This window comes from Hylobates moloch, unplaced genomic scaffold, assembly GCF_009828535.3.
Source record: "Hylobates moloch isolate HMO894 unplaced genomic scaffold, HMol_V3 SCAFFOLD_4, whole genome shotgun sequence".
NCBI classification, from domain to species: Eukaryota; Metazoa; Chordata; class Mammalia; order Primates; family Hylobatidae; genus Hylobates; species Hylobates moloch.
Window position 1 is genome coordinate 20,065,672 of NW_026652279.1, and position 24,961 is coordinate 20,090,632.

A 24,961-nucleotide genomic window follows, 5' to 3' on the forward strand; every position below is an offset into this window, starting at 1 on the left:
AATTTCAGATCCATAAAAACTTTATCTTCTAGTGACTTTTAAGGTTCACTTTCTTGACAGGAACTTCAAGAATGGCAAGGTATTTCTTTCTTCCACTTAACTGCAATGTGACTATGAAGATGCTGTAAAAATTTGCAAATTAGGTTGTAAATAGCAGCAATGAAAGCCTTAACTCTCATAGCCACATTTCCGGAAGTGCACTTTACATTATGCTGGAGATAGATATTAAGAAATAAACCTGAATGCTTATATAAAAAGTCCAGCCTCCTATTTTCCAAGCACAGTGGTATAATTGCAGCTCTAATTTATGGCATACTTTGTAGGATTGCTGATTAATTATACAGACCTCCTGATGTTTTATATTCTTTTCAACTTGGTTTCCCTCTGCTATGTGACCACTACAAAGCGAGTATCCCTAAATCACTTATTATTCAGGTTACCTAATTTTTAAAAAGTGAATTTGCTATTAACATCATTTTCTTATGTAGCACTGTAACATTTATATGTTAAAAATTATTCTGCTCCTTAATTTTGCAGGTAACTCATACACACACAGATACATACAGTCACTCCTACACATACACATACAGACACACAGACTCAAAGATTCTAATAAATTCCTGATATTTACCCAATGTAGACATGTCTAACGGTTCTGCATGACTTGATCTGAAATACTGGACACTTCAACAGTGCAACAAAGCATGATTTGTTAGGGATAATACTAACCAATCTCATTTTTAGACTGATTATAGGGATTCAATTTGAATAATTTGCTGCTGTGGATTATTTGGAAACAGTTGTAGCACATTTTGTTTGTTGCTTGAGGTTATCAGTGTTTTCAGAGCATTATCTTCTTTTCATAGTTCTTTTGAGTTTAATATTTATACAAAAGCCCCATTTACCAGATTTTTCAATAAATGTAGTGTGCTGATTATTAGAGGAGGATTTGCCAGAAAACTCCTTTACCTATACATAGTGCAAGTATCTTCAGATATTATCCTCTTCTTTCCTTTAAGTAGGTCAGGTTCACAATGAACTGTTCTCCTTAAACCCCTCCCCTTCATATCCTTATCAAATTCCCTTTGTCACTGTCGCATCTAAATTACTATCTTCCACTTTGCCACCAAGGCATTTTTAATAATAAGAGCTTCCTGCTCCTTTCTTAAGCTCTTCTCTTTTTCGGTCATCAACTTCCCCTTGGAATTAGGAAAAGGTCCTTGCAGATTTGGGCTATTAAATAGGAGAGGACCCATGTATCACATCCTTAAATGTTCTGTCATCATGAGAATTATTTATTGGAACCCATTACCTGTGCAACTTCACAGTTCTTTTTAGATGATTTGTCTGAAAACAATAAAGGCTCTTCCTTGAAATGAAATTGCTTTCTTTGCTATCTAGGGAAGAAAATAGTTGAGTCTAGTTATTTAGAAACGAGAGGAGGATTCCTGTAAGGACTTGAGTTGATCATGGAAATTTTTCCTATGCAAAACAGATCTGAAGGTACAGAAAACATCAAAATAATATCCCTGGGAAGAGAACACCCAAGTATTAACTTAAGCACATAACAGGCTTTATTGAGCTTTACAGAAAAGGTAAATACAGCTGACACAACCTCTAGACTAAAATTTTTGGTGACATCTCTCTTTATCCCAGACACTGATTTCTCTATTCAGTTTTGTGATGTGGAGAGTATTCTGAAGGCCTGAAAGTGTTGAAAACCATTGTGCATAGCTTTGTTTTGGGGGAGAATATTAATTTGCTTCTGAAAACTAAGTAATCTTTGACCTCTACCCACACATCAAGAAAGGTTAGAAATCAGTCCTAATCCCAGGAATTGTCATCAATGTCTCTAAAATTCTAAAGACTAAATGAATTTTAATCCAATAATCAACATATGTAATGTGTGCCTATTTGTATATAAAGGACTGTATAAAATGATAGGGAGACAGAGAGATGGATACTACCTGGGATTTGAGTTCTGGAAATCATTTGAGTAAATGGGGTGATGATATATTGAGGCAGTGTAACATCAATGCCATGTGAATAGATTGGGCAGCTTTGGAAGGTCATGAATTGGCCATTATGCGATTTGCCCAACACAGTTTATACTTATTCATACCACTGTAAGAGGAAGTTGATCATGGGAGAATGGTTGAAATAGATGTGTGTTTCACAAGGTACAAGATTGGCACTTCTCCAAGTACTCAGATCATCTTGGACGGTACACAGTATACAGATATTAAAAAGCACTGAGCAACATAGTTCTTTCACACTGCTTCTGAGAATATCAAGGGGAAACTCGTGGTTGGTCCTAGCATGTCTGAACACTTTTGAAATCCTGAGTAATCCCTCTTTTACTCAAAAAAAAAAAAAAAAAAAAAGTAGTTCCTAGGCTGAGAATCCTGGGAGACAAGTTTACCTAGCTGGAATATAATACCTTAGGTGGGTTTTTATCACATTTATTTTTATGATTACCACTATTTATGGCAAGTGGATACTGGTTTCCATGTATCATAGCACCATCAAGTTTCCTTTATTTTTTAATTTTGAACTTTGAGCCATTTAAAAAATATTGTGACTATTGGTTATTAGAATGATACTGAAAATAATAACAGAAATGATCATTGCAGCTAACAATTACTAGTTGTTTACCATACACCATCACAGTTATAAATGTTTCACGGGAATTTTTACATTTAACCTTCTCACAAAAAACCTATGAAATTGAGGTGCTTGTTAATTATGACCCCCATTTTAGAGATGGCAGTCGAGCCCAGAGAGGTTGAGACTCCCAAGTCACGTGTCTAACAGATAAAGAGGCAAAGATTTAGGCTGTCTGGTAGTACATGAATATGGCCGAAATGGAGAGATGTCAGTTCAGGAAAGCTTAGAATGGATGACTGTTGGTGATACTGAGTTTCTGTGCTTCCCAGAAGGCAAAGATGAAGCTGCTTTAGGGGGGCAGGGAGAGACCTTGGGGATTTTAACTGGACCGTGACAGTGGTGTTCTATCATAAATGAATGAGTTAGTAGATTCCACTTTAGTTTTCTCTCTTAGAAATATTATGAAGTTCTGGTATTAGGGGTCAAAGCAAATAAAGCAGGATCCTGCATTCACCAAAGAGTTGCGAACTGGGTGCACAATAGAATTAAAACATTTTTTGTTTCTGGCATGGCCAATATTGCTATTTGTCTTATAGAAACCTCTTCTCCTTACTAAATTATATAATCTATATAGTGGGCCCCCCTTTCTAATTAATAATTAATGTTGTCTTCCAGGCATTTTGTTACCAAGTGGTAAAGGAAGCTGTGATTTCAACTTCAAGTTATTTTTCACATATTCTTTACTTTTGCTTCTGCTTTCAGACACATTAATAGGGACACAGATTTCTCAATATTAGGAAAAGCTATTTCAACAAGTAAAATTAGAAAGCAAACAGAAAAGAAAGAGAGAACTATTTAATTATAACCAAAGATCTAATGGTAAATTTAAAGAAAATCTCTTAAATGTGGTTACATTTTTTACTTCTTGTTTTATTTCTTTCCTGTACCCTCCAACACTCAGGATAGCATGGTAGGAAGGGTCCAGGCTCTGTAGTGAGCCCTGAGCTCAAAACTCCACTCTATTTCTTGTAAATAACATTGACCTTGGATGTTTTAATTTACTTCTTTGGATTTTATTTTTCTTAACTGAAAAATTAGGATAATGATACTCCTCAGAATTGTGCAGATTAAATGAGATAATAAATGCAAGCAGCCAACAGCATCCAGTAGGATGTTGTAGGTGCTTAATAAACTTCTTAAGCATTTCTATGTGCCCAATACTCAACTTAGTATATTTACAATTTTTCCTCTGGGTCTCTTGGTCCATTTCTGTCCATGTCTTCTTTATTTCTAATTATTTCTAGAGACAGCTGCACTTTGTTATTAAACTATTCTTTTACAAGCTACTCTACTGTTCTGATTTTGTTATATAAAGCTTCCTGAGTGCCTTATATATTTTAATAAGTTTTTTCTCATTATAAAAGTTATATTACTTATTATGATGCTTTGGTAAAAGTATATGGAAGTATAGAAAATAACAAATAATATTGCTTTAAATAATATTACTTTCCCGTCCTTACCCCCATTCATCCTCACAATGCCTTATGGAATTATGTTGAAATTGTCTCAGGTCCTAAATTCTCAGAAGAAAGGAATTCTAAATCTTATATTAATGGAAACATGGAGAGATCTTGCATCAATTAAATATAGCAATTTAAGAAACAAATTTTAGACAAAACGACATCCAAACATGTCCTTTACTTTATTTCCTTTTCCCAAAGACGTGGTGTTTTCAGTGTTATATGCTTACCATGTGAATAAATAAAATCACAAAATTTTACCAGCCCAAGAAAAGTATTTCTCATGTTCGTCATGCACTGTGTCACAAAGAATAATTAAAATTAACTCTGTGATCTTTAATACTCATCCAGCCCCAGGCAGAGAGTTATTTCCAGGTTATTTTAAAGGGCTTTCAAACTGTTGTTCAGAGGAAGTTAAACCTGGATCAAACCAGGTTAAACAAACACAAGTTTATTTTCTCTTTTGAGCAATGCTTTAGACAAGGGCAATAGGGTCTGAATGCAGCTTGTTCTTCAGGTGGCCTGAAATGCACAGGTTGTTCAGCGGCTTATTAAACCCGAATCCTACAACAGAAAGCAAATTATCTCTAAGGGAACTTTGTCACCAGGGTGTCTCTTCAATAGTGGTATCTATTGCTACCACAGAGACTACATGGAAAGATCAATGACAGGTTTGCCTGAAATTACCCCTGGAGTAGGTGTCTTTCTATTGACCTACATTTAAATTTGTTATCCAAAATACCTTTTTCTTTTCCTTAAGATTGGGCGCAAAGCCATCTTCTAGAGATCTCAATTGACTCTTTATAAATTGCACATTACCACAAAACAATCTTTCTTTCTATAATTCAAAATAATTCATTCCTTCCCATCATGCTGAGAATTTCCACATATCTTTTGAAATCAAATATGTAAGCTTGGGCAAATTTCAGTTAAAAGTTAAAATACCTTTTGAATTTTGTTAAAAGAGATAGCCAAGGAAATTCAAACCAAAACGAGTCTTTTTTTTTCTTTTCAGAGAAAAGCCTTGGTGTTATTTGCTATCAGGTAGGTCTATAGCATACGGCCTACCCATGCCAATTAATCTGCCAGGCTTTTCTAATTTCTCAGCTGGCAGAAAGCCAGGGACCCCTGTACTGCATCCATATGTCAGCTCTTGCGGTCACAGGCTAATTCTCCTGTTGATAGGTTGAATAGGTGACTCTTTATCTCTGTCTCTTCATTGCCACCTCTCCACTCCTTCCGCATTGTGACTATTTCTTGGGCATTGTATTCCAAAATTATGCTGTATTGCTTTCGCCTCAAGGGCAAGTAAAGACAATGCCTTTCTCATAAGCAGTTCAGCAGTCAGGCAGAACAGCTTAGAAAACCATAGGTTGCCATTTTGGTGTAGATCCTCCTCTGTCTAATTTTGGTTATAATTTTAATACCAAAGTAAATATTTATTACTTGGCCAGAGTAACAAGAAAAAGATCAAATGAGAGATGTAGTTTAATCCAACCAACAAACTGGGTTAATTATAGAAGAAATTAAAATTGCAAGCAGGCTCTAATCTTTTTTTTCCTCCTGGACTTTTATTCTTTGATACATTCCCATTACGACCCCCAAACTGTCTTTTATACTCCTCATTTTATTGTTACTGTATCACCGAGACAGCAATAATTGCAAGTCTCTGTTAGCTGCTGTTGGGGAAAAGGCCAAGCCTTCTACAGGCTGGAAGGAGGCTGAGCAGTGGGCATGGGAGGTGGTGCCAGGCCCACAAAAGCAGAACCCCTCCTGCATATCACTTCCTCTGCCCCTCGTCTAAGGGCTTCAAACAAGGTCTAACAGCCCTGGGGGGTTTCCTCTCTTGATACCTGTTGTGGGTTAAACAGTGTCCCTGTAAAAATCATATTCACCTAGAATCTCAAAATGTGACCTTATTTGGGCCCTTTGCAGATGTAATCAAGTTAAGACGAGATCGTACTGGATGGTATAGGCCCTAGTCCAATGACTGATGTCCTTATGTAAGGAGAGGGAAATTTGGATACAGCGGGAAGACAACATAAAGAGACACACATCCGCACCATGTGATGATGGAGACAGAGATTGGAGTGATGCCTCTGCAAGACAAGGAACACCAAAAAACAAAAGGGCCAACAGCCACCAGAAGCTGGGAGAGAACCAAAGGGTTTCTCCCGCAGAGGCTCCAGCAGCAACCAACCTGGCCAATACCTTCATGTCAGACTGCCATCCTCCACCACTGCCAGAGTATAGATCGTTATTGTTGTAAAGCACCTGGTTTGTGGTGTGTTGCTATGGCAGCCATAGGAAACTACTACCACACCACACCCATTGTCCCCTCCCACTCCATTGCTCTGTTCTCTCTGTCCAGTATGTCTCGAGTGGAAACGTTGAAGTAGATCGTGGCCTCATAACCACAGGCTACCCTAAATCCCTGCCCCATGTACTTAGGCACATGCTGCTACTGGTTTAAAGTCAGGGCTCACAGTCTCAAAGGCCTGCAGGGGCCTGGTAGGAACATTAAAGAGAGGTTCAAGCCAGGCATAGATGGGAGCTAGAAAACCCACCATCTGCTCAAAGGGGCTGCTGCCTGTCTCCTGCAGCCTATTGGTGCCCTGAGGTTATATGTTGCCAGTATTGCCCTATCTTCCCATATGTCACAATTAGCCAGGAATGGGCTTTTATATGAAATCATACAATTATTAGATTGTTATTTTAATTGTGTAGAAAAAGCAAGCACATCTGTGGCTGTGAAGTTCCTCTGGTCTATTAATGACGGGCTCGCTGACACGTGCCCAATTCTGTCCTGCCTTATGATGTACGTGAGACCTTTGGTTGGGGGATGCCTGTCTAACCGCCCTCATTCTAGGGCATCGCTGATGGCCCCTGGGGTCAGCAGTCTTTCCTTCCTGGAGCCAGGCCTCCTGTGACTTCTCTGCCATCCTCCCCTCTGCCATCTTCCCAGTTTGCTTGAGCTGAGAAGTAGTCTTACCAAAATGTAAGTTAGTCGCTCGCCCCTTGCAGAGTTCAATTAACAAGAGTGAGGTCTGGTATAAAGAAAGTGATTTATTCTAAAGCCAGCTTGGGGAAAGAAATACAGATGTCCTGCCTTAAGTGTACCGCTTCACTTTTGGAACAGAAAGCGGGTACTTTTAAAAGGTAGAGCAGGAAGCAAGCAAAACATGTGATAGCTCTGGTGCCTTATCTACGAAGTGGTCGAGCTTGTGACTGCTGGCACCTTTGTGGACAGGACTAGACTGCAAACTCACCAGATGGGAAGGAGTTTCCTATCTCTTGAGGCAGTCTCCTGGTGGGAGGGAGTTTGAAAAACTGAGGCAGCCTCATGGTGGGTGAAAATTTCTTTTCTGGAGCGCCTAAGCGCATAGTTAGATGAACTTGCCCTGTAGGGAGTGTCTGGTGAAGGGGAGGTAAAAGGCTATATTTGCATTTCTAAAGGGCTAAGTAGGAAGTGGGGAACCAGGGGAATGAGAAAAGAAAAGAGAGAGAAAAAAATAATTAAACCGTCTTAGAAAAATGGGGCTACTTGTTGACAGTAGCAGTAATTATTTGAACTATGTTTGGGATTTTGTAATAAATTTTAGCTCTTCAGGAGTCTAGCCTCCCTTGTAATGTGTAAATCTATTGTTTCACTTTCAGGCTTTCAGCTTTCAAACATGTTTTCTGGAACCAATCATGTATAAAATAGAGTAGAAGCCTTTTAAGGCCCTTTGAGTTTTTGTTGTTTTTTTTTTTAATTGCACATAATTTTAAGTGAGCTGCTTTATTCTTGATCTAACAATAATAAAGATGATTTAAAATTTAACATAACAGTTTGTCACTTTTTTGTGTATTTTGTTTGTTTGTGGAAAGGAAATGATCACTCTATAATTTCTTTCTTTGCAGAAGGGGAGAAGTGGTTTTCTAAGTTGTATTCTAAAGGGCTTTATTTCTAACGAAGTGTTTCAGTGTGACTTAAAGGCAAGCAAGGATACGCTGTCTGCCTCTACAGCAGTTAGGCTTCCTGCTGAACTGCTCAGAAAAATCATAGGTCTCCATGTTGGGATAATCCTCCTCTTTTGGGTGATAGAGTGAAGTTGGCAGCTTTTGTCATGTGTTACTAAAGCCCCCCCCCACAAAGAAAAGATCAGCATTTTTAAAGGTCCTGTGTCCCCAGACTGGTTTTGATTTATAGGACTGACAATGTCAACTCTTCAATTGCTGCATCTCAGAGCGTCATATGAAGAAAGAGAGATTCAATTTATCTCATGAGTCCAGATTTGTTCCTATCCTCTGTGGATCCAAAATCTCCAAATGACAGTGAGGGAACAACTGCTTCTCTATGCTCTAGGTAATTTACCGTGTTGTGAATTAGATGACCTCTTTTCATATAGGGAAAATTAAGTCTTGTGTCACGTCTGTGTTTTTACTACTTGCTGCTTTATCATCTTTGACTTTTCTCTGTTGCCATCAATAATTTAAAAAGGGCCCACAGGTAGGTCAGGACTAACCTATTCTGAGCCAAGAACAGATTTGCATTTTCAATTCTTTTTATCTTACTCCATCACTACTCATAAGTATTAGGAGGAGCTCAAAGTTCAATATCACCCTAATAGCTACAAGTCAGTCAGCAGTCTAACTAGAGGAAACCAAGATGAGATGGACCATAAAGGAAACTTTGAAATCTCATCCAGAAACAAACATGAAAATAAAGCTATTAAAGCAGCGTTGTTGTCTGAGGTAATACCCGACGTTTGACATCTCATGCCAAGAAAATTAAGGACACGGACACACACAAGGAGTGAGTTTAGAGCCGAAGTTTAATAGGCAAAAGAAAGAGAAGGAACAGCTCCCTCTCTTGCGAGAGAGAGGAACGTTCCAATGGGACTACGGTATCTGATTTACCTAGGGCCCAAAGATTGGATAGACCAGGTGTGACGTTTCCATAACTCGTGGGGAAGCTGGCTGGACCACCCTAATATTATGCAAATGAGGTCTTTGCCTGGCCAGCACCACTGTGTTGTCTGCTTCTTGCTGTGCACGTGGCTGGCAAGGAGGAGGGAAGATGGAGCCACTATTTTAAACATGCCTAGTCCCAGGTAGTCTTTTCCTATTGGCACAGCTGCCGGCATTCATCCATGCAAGCTTCCAGCTTGCTTGTCAATGTCTGCAGCTCGATTTTACAAGCTGCTCTTTGTTAGAAAAGAAAATGATTTGGGGGCTGCTTTTCATTAAAAGGAAAACGTTGGCCAGGCGTGGTGGCTCATGCCTGTAATCCCAGCACTTTGGCAGGCCGAGGCCGGTAGATCACAAGGTCAGGAGATCAAGGCCATCCTGGCTAGCACAGTGAAACCCCATCTCTACTAAAAATACAAAAAATTAGCCGGGTGTGGTGGCACCCGGGAGGCTGAGGCAGGAGAATGGCGTGAACCCGGGAGGCGGAGCTTGCAGTGAGCCTAGATTGCACCACTGCACCCCAGCCTAGGCAACAGAGCGAGACTCCGTCTCAAAAAAAAAAAAAAAAAAAAAGGAAAACCTTACCGAGGACTGCCGTACCCTCACTATCTGCCTAAATAATTTCTCCTTAACTCCTGTATCACTATCCTTGGACTGGATTTAGGTACTATATTGATGAAAAAAAAAAAACTATTTTTCTAAGTTGGTAGAGGATCCAAATGGAAAGGAAGAAAATATCTAAGTATTTATATTGAATTGCATTTCAAATTTTTCCTTGAGCTAGCCAAATTTGTACCCCAAGGCCAAATGCTAGCTTTATTGCTTATTTCTGGCTTATAAAAATCTCATAAAACATTGGCCGAGTGTGGTGGCTCACTCCTGGAATCTGAGCACTTTGGGAGGCTGAGGCCCTCGGATCACTTGAGGTCAGAAGTTTCAGACCAGCCTGGCCTACATGGTGAAACCCCATCTCTACTAAAAATAGAAAATATTAGCTAGACGTGGGGGTGCACGCCTAGCTATTAGGGAGGCTGAGGTGAGAGAATCACATGTACCCAGGAGGTGGAGATTGCAGTGAGCCAAGATCGTGCCACTGCACTCCAGCCTGGGTGAGACAGCAAGACTCTGTCTCAAAAAAAAAAAAAAAAATCACATAAAACACATTAAAAGCAGCAGGTCAAATTGTATACTTAGCCTTTATATGCAGAAAGATATAGCCAAAATTATGTGATACAGCTGTGTATGAAGAAATACCAGGTACGTTTTTTCATATTCAGAACTCTGTGGTTATTCTTCCATTATAGATAGCATTCATCAATCTTCTACCAAAAAGTTCTATTGAGGCATCACAGAATCATCTTCAGAATCCATTCCTTCCATTCCACTTTTACTACCACCGTCACCTGAACAAGTTCAGTAATTTCTTGGAAAGATTGCGCTCTTCCTGTTGTAGGGGCTGAAAACTCAATTTCTAATATCTTAAATTATTGGCTTACATAACTGGGGCATCCAAGGTGTTGACTTCCACCATGGACAGAAATGGGCTCAAAAATGTCATAAGGTCTCTGCGTCTCTTTCTCTCTCTCTTTCTCTTGGGCTCTGTTTGTCTTTGGTTGGCTTCCTTAAGGCATGCTTTCTCTATGTGGTAGGCAAAATAATTGCCAACAATTCTAGATTCCCATCTTCCAAATTTAGCAATCCCAGCAGAAAGAGATGTTTTCTCAAAGAGCTCCTGGTTTTGATGGCATGCTTCTACACCAATCACTGTAGACAAGAGAATAGGGTCTCCTGACTGGCCAGCTCTGGGTCCCTGCCCATCTTTATACCTAGATAGTTTGTCAAACAGCTTTCCCATTGAAAACAGTAATGCTTATTTTACTGTGCACTTATAGAAATGTGTATGTTATCGTATAGAACACATTGGCATTATTTCTAGATATATAATCATCACAAGTAATGATTTATTATGAGCTTGAGAACAGAAACAATAATTTTCACATCACTAAAACATAGCACAAAGCCTAATGTATAGGAGGTATTTAGTAAAGAAGTATGAATAAATAAGTTCAATATATCATGCCCCTTCTGTGTCTGTTTGATGTCACCTGTATGCTTTGTGAGGCATCATAATGTGTTGTAGGACTTCAGAGTGGCGGAACTACTCAGCAGTTGTCTTAGCCTTAACAGAATCCTTCGTAATTGCTTGAAACAATGGGTCCAGGAAGGCACAGAGCCTCACTTAATAGAACATGTGGCTAACTCTGGTCTATTCATGAGTGTCTCCATATGCCCAAGCACCTGTCCTGCTTGGTGTATTTTACAGGTCAGGCATTGTTGTAAGCACTGCACATCTTTACAACAACTCTATGAGATATATATATAGTTACTTTTATTATCCCATTTTTACAAACAAGGAAACTGAGTTACAGAGAGATTAACTTTCCCAAAGTCACACAACTCCTAAGTAGTAGAAGCATGATTTGAGCCTAGACAGTTTAGTTCCAGCGTTTATGTTCTTAGTTACTACACTATATTGCTGTATAAAAAAGTGGTTGAGTTTCTCAAAAGAATAGTTTATCAAACTTCATATTACCCCCACATTTGCATAGTAGTAAGAATAAGCGGTCACAGCAATATGATGTGATTTAATGAAGGCTACTGAAAATTACCCCTTCTACAAATGATCTCCCTCACTGTCCTTCTCTCACCTGGAATTCTAACAGTTAGGGTCTTACCTCTTTTACTTACCTCTTTGCAAATAACAGTGGAAGAGTTAAGACCCTAAGCCAATATCAGGCACTGAAATATTTAAAATGAATAGTATAATAGTTTATAAAATTATTTTGTAATTTCTCAGGCCCATAGGAAATTGGATAGGGAAACTCTGAGGACAAGGGGCAAAGAGAGCCTTGTACTAAGACTGTTAAAAGCTAGCTGGCTTTTATGCAATGCAGTTACCAAAAGTAGGAAGCAGGGATGGAAATGATAGTGGGGAAAACATTTGAAGAGTGTGAAGCACTTTAAGTTAACGAAATTTTCACCTATCTTATCTCATTATAGAAGAAGGGATTTTAAAAACTGAATTAGACCAGCAGTTCTCAACTGGGGTGATTTTGACCCACCAGGTTATCTTTGATAATCTCTGGAGATATTTTTGATTGTCACGACTTGGGGAAGGGTTAGAGCTATGGGAGTCCAGTGGGTATAGGCCAGGGATGCTGCCCATTGTCCCCCCCAGGACAAAGAATTGTTCATTCCAAAATGTCGTCAGTGCCAAGGTTGGGAAACTCTGTCTCGGAGCTTGCATAAGTAACTTGGCTATGCCGTATACTTGACAAGTTTCAGAGTCAAGGCTAGAATCCAAGTAATCTGATGACAAATCCTTTACTTGTTTCCGCATTCATTTCCTTCGGCATGTCAGAGTTTGATACAGGCGATGGCTTTAGGTTTTTGGAATGATCGTGATACTATTTTTAATGGTGTAAGTTATTAATAGGTGTTTTTGCTTTTAAACAGTCATCTCACCCCTCAGAATGTTCATTATGCTCCAAGCCAGTGTTACCTCATGAAAGATAAGTCCGTACATAAAACACAAATGTCACCTTACATATTGAATTCTCATATGCCAGTGTTTCACAATTTCTAGCAAATTATTTTATAAATGGAATGTGACTAACTCTTTTAAAGCTATTTTTGTGATTATTGAGGTAATTAAGATCTGTTCACCACTCTGTTTTTGTCAGTGCATCTGCTCCTTGGCAAATGAGGTATCAGATGGTCTTTACTGAGCAACTGTTGTATGCGTCGCTGTGATGTGAATGAACAAAAGGCCGTCTTGCCTGTGTCTTTTTTTTAGCCAGAGCTTTGATTTAGCTTATGCTAAATTATTTTTTTAATTGTAGATTTGAGATGTTTTATTATGAGAAGTTGGTAATCATCTGTGTAAACTAATAAGAATTTAAAATTCATCGTACATTTACTTATTTTTTTACCTTGATCTTCTAGTAAATGTTTAGCTTCATAGATTTTGGCTGCTATGTAAGGACATTCTCCTTTATTTGAGTGATGTGATTTAAGAGAGTAATGCGTTTATGAGCATCTCTTATTCTTTCTTTATTGGCGGAAGGACTTGCACCTCTGCTTCTCATTTTGTCATTTTGGGTTCAGACACCTCTGTAATGGCCATCATTGACGGCAGATTTCAGTAGACTTTGAAAAACTTGTTTTACCTGAGGCTCCATATGCTTCCTGGTTTGCAAAATATAATGAGCCGCAAATCCTTCGACAGCAATGGTTAGGCCTAGCAGTTACCACCTCACTGGCCATGGCTCCAGCTCGGCTCCCTTGCCTCCACCAGGAGCATGGGTCACCCCAGCCCAAAGGCCAAGACCTCCAACGCCAGGCCTCTACCAGAAAGCAACATAGGCACCGCCAGCAGGTACAAACTGCCCAGCCAGAGGTGCCCTTGTGCCTTGTCTGCATCTTGTACCTTGATTTGGGATGACTCAGTTAATTTGCATATTGATTTCAAATTGTCAGAAATAACAGTCAAAATACAAACAGAAGGCTGATGTAATTACTATATTAAAAGAAAATATATTAAAATGATGTTGTCCAATTTTTCCTATATATACAAATGACCAAATAAGAGAACACTTTTTTTTTTTTTTTTTTTTTTTGAGACAGAGTCTCGCTCTGTCTCCTAGGCTGGAGTGTAGTGGTGCCATCTCGGCTCACTGCAACCTCCACCTGCTAGATTCAAGCCATCCTCCCACCTCAGCCCCCCGTGTAGCTGGGACTATAGGCGCAAGCCAGCACACCTGGCTAATTTTGGTATTTTTTGTAGAGACAGAGTTTTGCCATGTTGCCCAGACTGGTCTCAAACTCCTGAGCTCAAGTGATCCTCCTGCCTCAGCCCCCCAAAGTGCTAGAATTACAGGTGTGAGCCACCACACCCAGCCTAGCAAACACAATTTTAAAGATGAAAGAGAACCACTGCCTAGTGAATATCAGGAAACCTCTAGGAATCTTACTGACCCTATCTTACCTAATTCTTGCTATCAATCTATAAGATGGACATTGTTAGTTCTATTTCATAGAAGAGGAAGTAAAAACTGAGAAAGTTAAGTAAGTTGTCTTTAGTGGTACAGCTAGAACCGACAGCCCTGAAATGTGAACTCCCATCCCTCTGATTCCAAAATTCTCTGTAGAGTTCTTCCACCTTCATACCCTCTCATCAGACTGAGTCATAGATCTAGACTGGGTCTTCAGGAAGACTGTAGCTTCTCCATCCGTAAGAGCCTTCACCAAAGTATATACAGCATTTGCAACCCAGTGCATTTACATCTTCACCTGTGTTTTTAAAATGCTAACTCAAAAGTTCTATGAAATGAGGCTCTGCCCATCCTAGATCCCTTGTTTCATATATTTCAAAGGACTCTGTTAAGTCTAGCACGAGTGCCAAGTGGTTCAACCACTCTGAATTCCTACAATGTATTATCGATTTTTCCCTTAGGTTATTTTTTTATTCATGTATTTACTCAGCCACTTAAGAAATATTTCTAGTATCTACTACATGCCATCCTGTGTACTAGACCCAGGAGGTTCAGTCTTAAGACAAACACCATCCCTGCCCTCAGAGATGCTACCATTCCATGTGATAAGACAACTAACAAGCAAACAAATAAAATTTCCAGATTGAATTTAGTGGGAAGAAATAAAGTGGCTGCAGGAAAACAGGGAGACAGGGAGAACCACTGTAAACAGTGAGTTGGGAAAGATCTATAAGGAAAAGCTACCTCTACACTGAGATCACTGAAGGTGAGAAGGTGACAGCTATGTCCAGATACAGAGAAGTGTGTTCAAAGCAGGCAGAACAGCAAGTGCAAAGGCCCTGAAGTGGGAAAGATTTCAAATACTCTAGGAATATGCAGAAGGCCAGTGTGACTAGAGTTCATTGAAGGTAGAAAGATTAGAACAAAATAGTAAGCAAGAGAGGCTTTTTAAAAAGCTAGATCCATTAGGCTTTATAATAAGGCTCCAGCAAGACATTTTTTCAGAATGCAATGGCAGAGCCAAGGATATAGCTTTAAGCCAGGAGAGTGATATAATCTGATTTAAATTTTAAAAGATCATCTGGCCACTGACTGAAGAATGGATTTGAGGGACAAGAGTAGAAATAGGCAGGCCAATTAGGAGGCTGTTTTGATAGACGAGGTGAGAAGGAGGGAGTGGAAGAGATGGAAAGATGTGGGCAGATTTGAAATAAAAGGGAAATTTAACAGACATTTACCTTGAATGAGCTATCTATGTACGTTTCTTATTTCTCTGACAAGCCTCTAAGCCAAGCTGTCTGTCTTATTCATCTTTGTATTTTCCTACTTCTCTTCTGGTAGTCACGTTGAAAACAAGAGTTCTTCAAAATTCTTCCTCTTCTGGATTTTGCATCTGTCAACAAAAACATTTTCTTCCCTGCAGAAAGTAAATGTTTGTCTCTAATTGTGGGGCCTGAGGTTTACTATCCACATTTGCTATTCTGCCAAAGTCACACTGAGTTGTGGAATATTTTAATTTTTTTTAAGTTCAGTTTTTACATCTCATTAAAAATGTATTGGCTGACATATTTCAGAAATAAATATGTTTAATAATACCTCATTTAATTTAAGGCTCTCATTTAGAAAAAAACACTTTCAGTGCAAAGACTTAAATTGATTAATCAAGGGATTTTTTCTTATTCCTCATTAGCAGTTATAAGACTAATGGTGATCTACCATAAGCCTTCCCTTTGCCTAATGTGGTTAGAGCTACCAAAGAGAAATTGTTACAACCTATCTAATATTTATAATGGTTATTCCAACTGACTGTTGAGACCATTTTAGCAAGAAAAGAGTTAAAAACACTAAACAAGTCACATGTCTCAATTATGTTGATGTATAAGTGGACAAATACCCTAAATAAAGATGAGGCTGTCAAATAATGTAGCAATGATTTATGGTTTGAACAATGACAGAATGACAGAAATAATTTGCAATAGGTCATATGAGATAAATTTCACCATTTTTGGTTCATTTACTTTGATTTCAGAATTACCATTTCTGAAGACGGAAACCTCAGAATCATCAACGTTACTAAATCAGACGCTGGGAGTTATACCTGTATAGCCACTAACCATTTTGGAACTGCTAGCAGTACTGGAAACTTGGTAGTGAAAGGTAATGGCTAACCCAAAGAATTCAAATATTAATATATGTGTCCTCATGTCTAATAACATAATCTATAGAAGTGGCATCATTCATATTAATAGGTACAGATATCACTGTATTGCTAAATTAATTCATCATGGCAAACATGATATGATTAATAATTCTTAGAAAACTGCTGGTAATGAATATGATTGAAAGGCTATCTTATTTCAGAATCATCCAATACAATTTTTAGAATTATAGCCATTGTATCTATTATAGTATTGTAACTAATGTTATCTTCAATCCTTTAATTAAATTTCTTTCAAGTCTCTATAGATTTGAAATTCATGTCTAGGAACACTATTCCAACAAATTAAAAACTCAAGACTCATGTACTATTTTTAGCAAACATTGTTTAAACAATGACATTGGTAATTTTTAAGATAGCTGTCCCATTTATTCGGAGATATGGATACAGGTTATTATACTAATAAAAGGCTTTGATCACCTCTGTGCTTTGCCTTAGTCACCCAGCCAACCTTGTTGGTTTTAACGAAATAAAATTCCCATATACCATAGCCTGGGTGCTTTATAATTCTTGTGGCAGAAAGTCCTTTATGCTCTTAGCAAAGCACCTGAGTGAAACTATTTTAATATTAGCTTCGTGGCATGGGCTGGAAGTGCTAAGTAACCACTGAAAAGGAGAAAATCTTAATTTACATTTCATTTGCATTTCTTTCACTTTATATATTGCCTTGTCATAGGATTTTTGAGTTGAAGGGATGTTGGCAATGATTTGACTGAGGAAGATGAGGCTCAGGTTGGTGGTTCTCTCAAGGTCACGAGTAGCAGAAGGCAACCTGAACCCAGATCCTGATTCTGAGTTCTTCTCGGTTCTTTATGCTGCACCAGGAAACAGGAAGCCTTTCTTGTTTCTGAGTAATTTATACAGATGAGTCATATCATATTATTTCCTTCTTGCCCATTTGTGGCTCCCTTGGTGAAGACAGATGAAGGCAAATAAAAATATCAAAAAAAAATTGCCTTTAATTTAAAGAAGAAAGCTAAAAATTACCTAATTATATATTTTAGGGTCATTAGAAGTTGGAAATGTAGTACTCTTTTGGGAAGTCTTTTTAACATTAACATACTTGGCCATGCAGATAGAAAGTCCAAGAGTTAGAACTAAATATATGTTTAGATTGATTACAACTATTTCAGTCTATTAATTACTTCCTCAGAGCACTAGCATCAGTGTATGATGGACTGCTTGTTCACTCTGTTTCACAGGCAAAGGAAAAAGAGGTTAGATAATAATTGTAAAGCACAGTTCTAGCTAGAGGTCTTTGCTAATGTATGACTGTCTTGGCTAAAGGAAGCTTAGTAATCATTTAGGACCAAGAGAGATCTCAATGTTTCAGAGCTGGTTAGACACAGAGCTGGGACCTGTTATAGATTATTTGTGAGTTATGGAGATATAAGAGAATATTAGGTTGACATCTTAAATCATAGTTAAAAGACAGGGATTCAAGTCAGAGTGATCTGGGTTTGAGTCTCATTTCTACCGCTTACTAGCTCTTAGGCAAGACAACTAGCCTGTGTGGGGATAATAGCAGTGCCAATCTCATGGAGTTGCTTTGATAACTGTGAAAATCCATGTTAAGTGATTAGCATGGTGCCTGGCACCTAGGAAATATTAATAATTGTTTTGTTTATAAACATATTTTCATAAATTGAGGTTGTTTTGATGACTGTGGTAATCCATGCTAAGCGATTAACAGGGTGTCTGGCACCTAAGAAATATTAGTATTTGTTTTGTTGTTTATATATTTTTAAATGGATATGCGTGTGTTTTAAATCATGTTGAAATGAACATTTATGATGTTGCCACCCCAATAGAATAATTAGCAAAAGAGAACTGAGCCTATAATAAAGAAATGACTAAGAATATGAAAGACTCGAAACAGCTAAGCATAGAAACCAGATACATGGTGTCTCATATTCTTAAAAGTAGGGTATTTTCACAGGTAGGAACGAGGTATGTTCTGTATTTTATTTCATCCTTCTTATAAGTATTGGCTTCCTTGGCTCTCACAAGAGTTGGCAGAAAGGAGAGGACTCTATTTCCCATCAGAGTTCGTATCCCAGTGATACCACAAGCCCCAGGACAAAACTATTCCCAACCAACTGTGTAGTTCCCTGCTGCTCATCTTACACTGAATCATGGTGCAAAGCCTACAAATATATCAGGGATTAAATATGTTATAGTTGCCTCATTTTTGTGTGGTTATAAATATTGCTAAGATAGTAACTTCTACCTATTCTAACAAACAAAATAATTTGTTTCTTGCCTTCTAGTAAAACGTGAACAGGTATTCACCCAAGTAAGTATAGGATATAGTTTTAGGCAGTTTACAGTTACAATTTTTTTAAATTTTATTAACTATTTGTTTCTTTCAAGGTATATTAGGGGAACATTAGTTTTCCATTAACGGCAACGATAACAACAATATTTCAAAGTAAATTTAAGTAAAGAAGTGAGTCAGTACAAAGAAAAGTACTAAATATGCATTGTTATAGGAGGATATGCAAAAAATCATGAAGATAGTATATGTGAATGTCTAAAACTAGGAAACGTGACTTGAGGACAATTTCCAGGAGAGTTTTAGTGGACTTATAGATGCAGAATTAGTATGTCCTGCCTATGCTAGCCACATGATTTGCTGCAACATGCACAACACTTTAAAAACTGAAATTTCCTAATAGGTGAGAGAACGAGGAAGGACTGAGGCAGGAAGAGCCTGACTCAGTACAAAAAGAGGAAGGCAGGGATGTGTAGGTATGAGCCATGAGGTTAAGGGATGATGTGCCCAGGTAGCCTGATTGACAGGTAGAATTCATGTGTTTCCAAGCAGAGTTATTTCTGGTTGTGGCTCCTGGCTCTGAGCTGCGTTAGTTTCTCCACAGAGGTCTTCTGATTCTCATATTCTTCTTCTAGGTGAGGTGGGGAAAAAAAGTTTGATTTGGCCAATATGTTCATGGGAGTTAAAAATCCTGTTACTTTAGATAAGGTCAGAAGAGATTTGGGAGATCATTTATCTCCCAGTGTGGTTGGTTCTGACTCCCATTAGTGTTAATGGGAAGTACGTGTGTCTGCAGAGGGCACATCCACACTGCTAGGTCTCCAAGAAGGACGTTAATATAAACTGAGAAATGTAATTTAAAAATCTGCCCCATAAAGCACGATATAGGCAGAGAAAACCATTCTGAACTCCGCATGAACTCTGCCAAGTCCTGAATCCCACATCAAAATGCTTGAGCCCTGCACCTTTAATGCAAATGTAACAGCTTAGCCCGAAATATGACTGAGTGCTGTATTTTAATTCAATTTTGAGATCTACAAAGGGACTAATTTATCAGAGAAGGTGTTCTCTAACCTTAAAATGTGCTTGTATTCTTTCCGATTTCCTCATGTGTCTGGGATTAAAACACCGTGAAGGTCAGGCATAGAACATATCTTTTCTAACCTTTTTAAAATAGTTCTATCATTAACCATGCTTTTAAAATCCAATTCTCTTTCTCCCTACCCTTGCCCCCATGTTTTGGAGAGAGGCTGAAGATAGTGTCAAACATAGGGTCAGCAAGTAGGGGAGGAGAGGGAGGTGGCACATCTATTCCACCAGATACAGGAGGTTTAGAATAAACCTCTGACAAGCAATCGTCACATGGATAAATGTTCAGATTCTGCATGAGCAGGCTCCCAAACTGCAGAATTCTGACAGGTGCCCAGGGGGCTCTTGATTATCATCCCATCATCTGAATTCCTAAATTTTACTGATTTTATTTTTCAGGCTAGTTATAATATACTTGGGATTTGGTTTGCTGTTTCATTTTAAGCAAGAACAGTTCTTAAGTCAAACCCTCAAATCCTAACAGAAAGCATAATGTTTGACCTTTAAACAAAAATGTGCTTTTGTGATCATTGACATCATTAAGAACTATATGGAGGGCAGGGTACATTTATATGCAACATTGTACTTACTAAATCATGTTTATCTCTACTGCTGCATTAAAGGGGTGGTGGTGGCTGGGGATTTTGCATGACACAGTGCCTCTGCCATACGGGTTTCATATGACAGATATTTTTAAGTAGCAGGCCTAGAGAAGAGCAACTTAGAGTATTTGTTTGGATGTAGTTCAACAAGATAACGATGTTAATAGCAACCCTCACTCCTATTGATTATCTCCAGGACTCAAAATGTAGGGCATGAAGCTGTGGATGCTGTTACCATAGTCATCTTGCTGAGCTACATCCAAACTGACCTTGAGCAATTTTGCAACTGGTAGTTCCAGACTATACTTTGGGAAACGCTGTCCTACACCAAAGAACTTTGTACAGGCATGCCACCTGGCAAGTGAAAGTTCAGTAGAGTGCATATTAGAAATGCACATCTCCTGGGCCTCACTCCTACCCTAACAAATCTAACTCTCTAGGGAGGAGGCCTGGAAAAACCTACATTTAAAAGAAATACCCTAATTGATCCTTATACACGTCACAGTTTAGAACATTGCATTTTCAGGGGTTTCAAACTATGCCCTGTGGGCCAAATCCATACCTGTTTTGTATACCCCAGGGGCTAAGCATGGTTTTCACCTGTTAGCTGGTTGAGAAAAAAAACCAAAAGAACAATAATATTTTTGGGCATGAAACTTTTATGAAATTCATCTTTTAGTGTCCATAAATAAAGTTTTGTTGTCACATAGCCATGTCATTTTTTTACATATTAACTAAGGTTGCTTTTGCCTTACAACAGCAAAGTTGAGTAGTTATGACAGAGACTGTGTAATTTTTTTTTTTTTTTTTTGAGATGGAGTTTCCCTGTTGTTGCCCAGGCTGGAGTGCAATGGTGAGATCTTAGCTCACCACAGCCTTTGCCTCCTGGGCTCAAGCGATTCTCCTGCCTCAGTCTCCCTAGTAGCTAGGATTACAAGTAGATGCCACGACGCCCAGCTAATTTTTGTATTTTTTAGTAGAGACGGGGTTTCACCATGTTGGTCAAAGCTGGTTTCGAACTCCTGACCTCAGATGATCTGCCCGCCTCGGCCTCCCAAAGTGTTGGGATTACAGGCATGAGCCACTGCACCCCCTGAGACTGTGTAATATATAAGTACCTATATAATATCCTCAACTTTGCCACTTCTGCAAAACCTTAAATATTTACTATTAAGTCCTTCACAGAAAAAAAAAAAATACTTATCCTTTCTTTGATAACTTTTTCTCTTCCTCAGATCTTCAAAATTCTGTCCAAGGTATAGTCTGGCCAAGCTATACACAACTTTTCTTGTACCCCTGCTGATCTTGCATGCTGGAAATTTCCACATGTCCTTGAGTCTGATTATTAGCTGGAATTGGTAGGGAGTTTTCTTTCCCAGGACCTTAGCCTCACCCCAGTATCCAAAGGGTTGACTTTAGAACTTGGATACAAGTTGAAAATCCAGAGGAGAGATAATAAATCATTGATTGAGAGGGAGGAAGAAAATTACTTGGCAGACACTGGAACAATTATTCAATTTGATTCTCCAGCATGTGGGGAGGATTCACACAGCTGGAACCAGAAGAGTAAGCTAAGAAGACCCTAAAGTAAAAAGCACATGACCTGGTGTTTTTTTTTAGAGCACTACTCACTTCCTAAACCTCCCACTGTCACCAGCCTAAATCAGCTGAACTGTTCCACCTTTACCTCATAATTCTCAGACTGCATGTTCTTCCTCTAATAGCATTATTTTATTTCGAAATTGACTATATAAAGTTTTACCCTAATTTTGTCTGGATTTTAAAAGAGTTCTTTTGGCTTTTCTGTTTATTTAAATGTCTAAATTCAGTGCATAGAATTACTTTTATAATAAGAAAAAATAAATTTATACTTTAGCTTTAATAGAAAAGAAGTCTTTGGTAGAAATTAACTAAGATCACACATACACCTAACAAGAAATTATTTTGTATTTTCATTCTTCAACCCTACAAACCAAAGATGTTCCTGTGGTTTACTGAACATTTAATGGGTTCCTTTATTGCCAGAAAGAGTGCTCATTGTTCATCCCGTAGAAAGTTTATTTATGTTTAAATGAACAGATTTCTTCATATATATATTCTTACCAGCACCAAAGAGTTATCTACAGCATTACTATTGCTCACTATATAAAATTCTTCTGTTTTAACTGTAGGACATTGAGAAATATCAACCTTTCCATGCATAGCATAATAGATGCAATAAAGTAGAGTCTTTTCAGCTGGAACTTTCTTTTGCCAATGAGTTTGAAGCAGCCCAATCTTCTATGTAAAATTGTTCAAGGCTTTATCCAGATTTGACAGGGGATCAATCAGAAATCAGTAACATACAATGACGGTTGGCTGCTAACACACAACAAAAGCTTTTAACATTGGTCCCTTATAACTGAATACATTTCAACCTAATTAGATGTCTTCCACTGGAACCAATTATTTCTAGGTGATAATTAAGGGTATTTCTAACAGGATTAACACAAATTCTGACCCTAGGCGTCTAGAGTGGGAAGGAAAAGTTTGTCATTAGAAGTGCTAAATGCTAATTATGGTAGGTCCCTCAGTAGAAGAACATCTGGCCAGAACATTTCAATACTAGATTGTGTTAGATCTGAGATCTGTCACATTGGACTTGGTACCAGCTATGGTAGGAGAATCTTAAAAGAAGGATCGGTAATTGTTCTTCCTCTCTTCACAAAGCGTGACATAACCTGGAAATCTGATGAAACAGGGCATGATTATTTCCTCTGACATTCTTATGGACATGTGTGAGAGCCACATAGATTGAGCAAATAACATGCCTTTGGCAATATCAATCATGAATAGAATGATTCCCCTTTTGTCCGAATCTGTCTGTAAAAACCTTATCTCCTTTTGTAATGCTGATTGCGTACCATGACAGTCTGCCCTGAATCCAGCCTGCCCATCACTTCTCCATCCTTGGTCTAGAGGGAAGATGCAATTCCTTAACTATTACATTTCTCTATGCCAACTCTGTCCTTTCATAGCAAAGCCTCTCTGCTGAAGACAGGCCTCGTATTTTTGCTTTTGGCATAAAAGACATTCTGTGGGTCAAGAAGCTTGTGCAGTAACATCACCTCATTAATCATCAGGGAAAGGCAATGTAAGCATCTGTGTGGTGTGATTTTTTACATATGAGATTGGCAAAAGAGAAACATCTAACAGTACCTTTTGTTGGTGACTATGTGAGGAAAATGGTACTCACACACTCTGAGTAGGGATAGAAATTGCAATAGATACTGTGGAGAGCAAGTAAAATTGAGAAAGTGCAATCTCCATGGCCCAGCAATTCCATTTCTGGGCATTTAACCTAGTGGGATTCACACATGTTCCGAGGCAGACTTGCAAAGGTGTTCCTTGTGTTGTTGTTTGTAATAAAAAAAAATACAAGGAAATTAAAGAATAATACATATGGTATCATTTTATTTAATATGTTGTATGATTAAATATAAAATTAGTAATGTAAAATAATACCTTATAATGTTTGCATACAGAATACACATGCGGCATAAGCCCTAACTCAGTATTTGTGGGGAGGATGCCTGGAGTGAGATTATGTGAAAGGACTTTAGCTGTATTGGTAATAACTGTTTGGGTAAATTTTTAATATATATTCATGGGGGGGAAAAGGCTGGAGATACATGAGAATGTGTTAAAGCCTGCTAATTCTGGAAGAGGGAATATGAGCACATATTGGTAAATTTTTGTTGTAGTTTTATATGTAAGATATTTCAAATTAAAAAGAATGCCTCAGGTCAGAATCCTACATGGTCAGATATTGCAGGCAAAGCCATCCAGACAGAAGGTCTGTTTTTTCAGTTCTCTCTCAGATATTGTAGAAGAGATACCTTTTACCTGGTGATATTTAACCCATTCCATACAAATAATTTCTTTCTTTTAAGGAAAAAACTCTCCTATAAAATGAATTAATGAATTCTTTTGTAATGAATACTTACTAATCAGAATAAACAAAAGAAACAAACAAAAAAGGCAAACAGGATATGACTCTTTGGCTTCATTATATGTGAAACACATAATTAATTTCTTTTCCAGCAATTCAAAGAGACTTATGTTATACTGATTCATTTTAATTGAACTTATTATCAGAAGAAGATAATAAGAAGTATATTGAAGATATCCATCTGGCTTGCATTGAAAACCTCACGTTTCGTTCTTCATGACTGTCATAGGCCATATTAATTGCCTCATTTCAGCTGTTTTATAATCAGTATGATTTAGCTATTAATGCGATAAAATTCTTACTCAAGAGGAAGTTGATATTAAAAAGCATAGATCTCTCACCTAGCTCTGCTACCAGTTCTGAACACATCCTCAGCATTATTAAAGTTATATATTTTTGAAATACATAAATAAAAATCTATCTTTTTCTCGTGCATATCTTTTTAAAGTACATCTGTCATCTTACTTCTGTCATCTTGCCATAGAGCTATTCCTTTACTGAAGGAAAGAAATAGTTTATGTTAAGCTTTTCAGTTCATTAAATGTTTAAATCTCAAGGTAGGTTGTTTTCAAACTATGGAGTCTTTAAAAATAATTTCCATAGCTGAAATGGAGTTTAAATGGCTAATTGTGTAATAAAGAGAAAAGAAAAC

At 38.0% G+C, this 24,961-nt stretch overlaps 1 protein-coding gene across 5 annotated transcripts in view; it reads left to right on the forward strand.

The window, feature by feature from the left end:
- Nucleotides 1–24,961, forward strand: part of CNTN4 (contactin 4) — a 991,759-nt gene that overhangs the window by 897,915 nt on the left and 68,883 nt on the right. For all 5 annotated transcript variants that reach the window (XM_032149528.2, XM_058437175.1, XM_032149525.2 and 2 more), the window contains one exon: nucleotides 16,164–16,291. In XM_032149528.2, coding sequence (XP_032005419.1) covers nucleotides 16,164–16,291 — 128 coding nt within the window. The remainder of the gene's footprint in view (nucleotides 1–16,163; nucleotides 16,292–24,961) is intronic.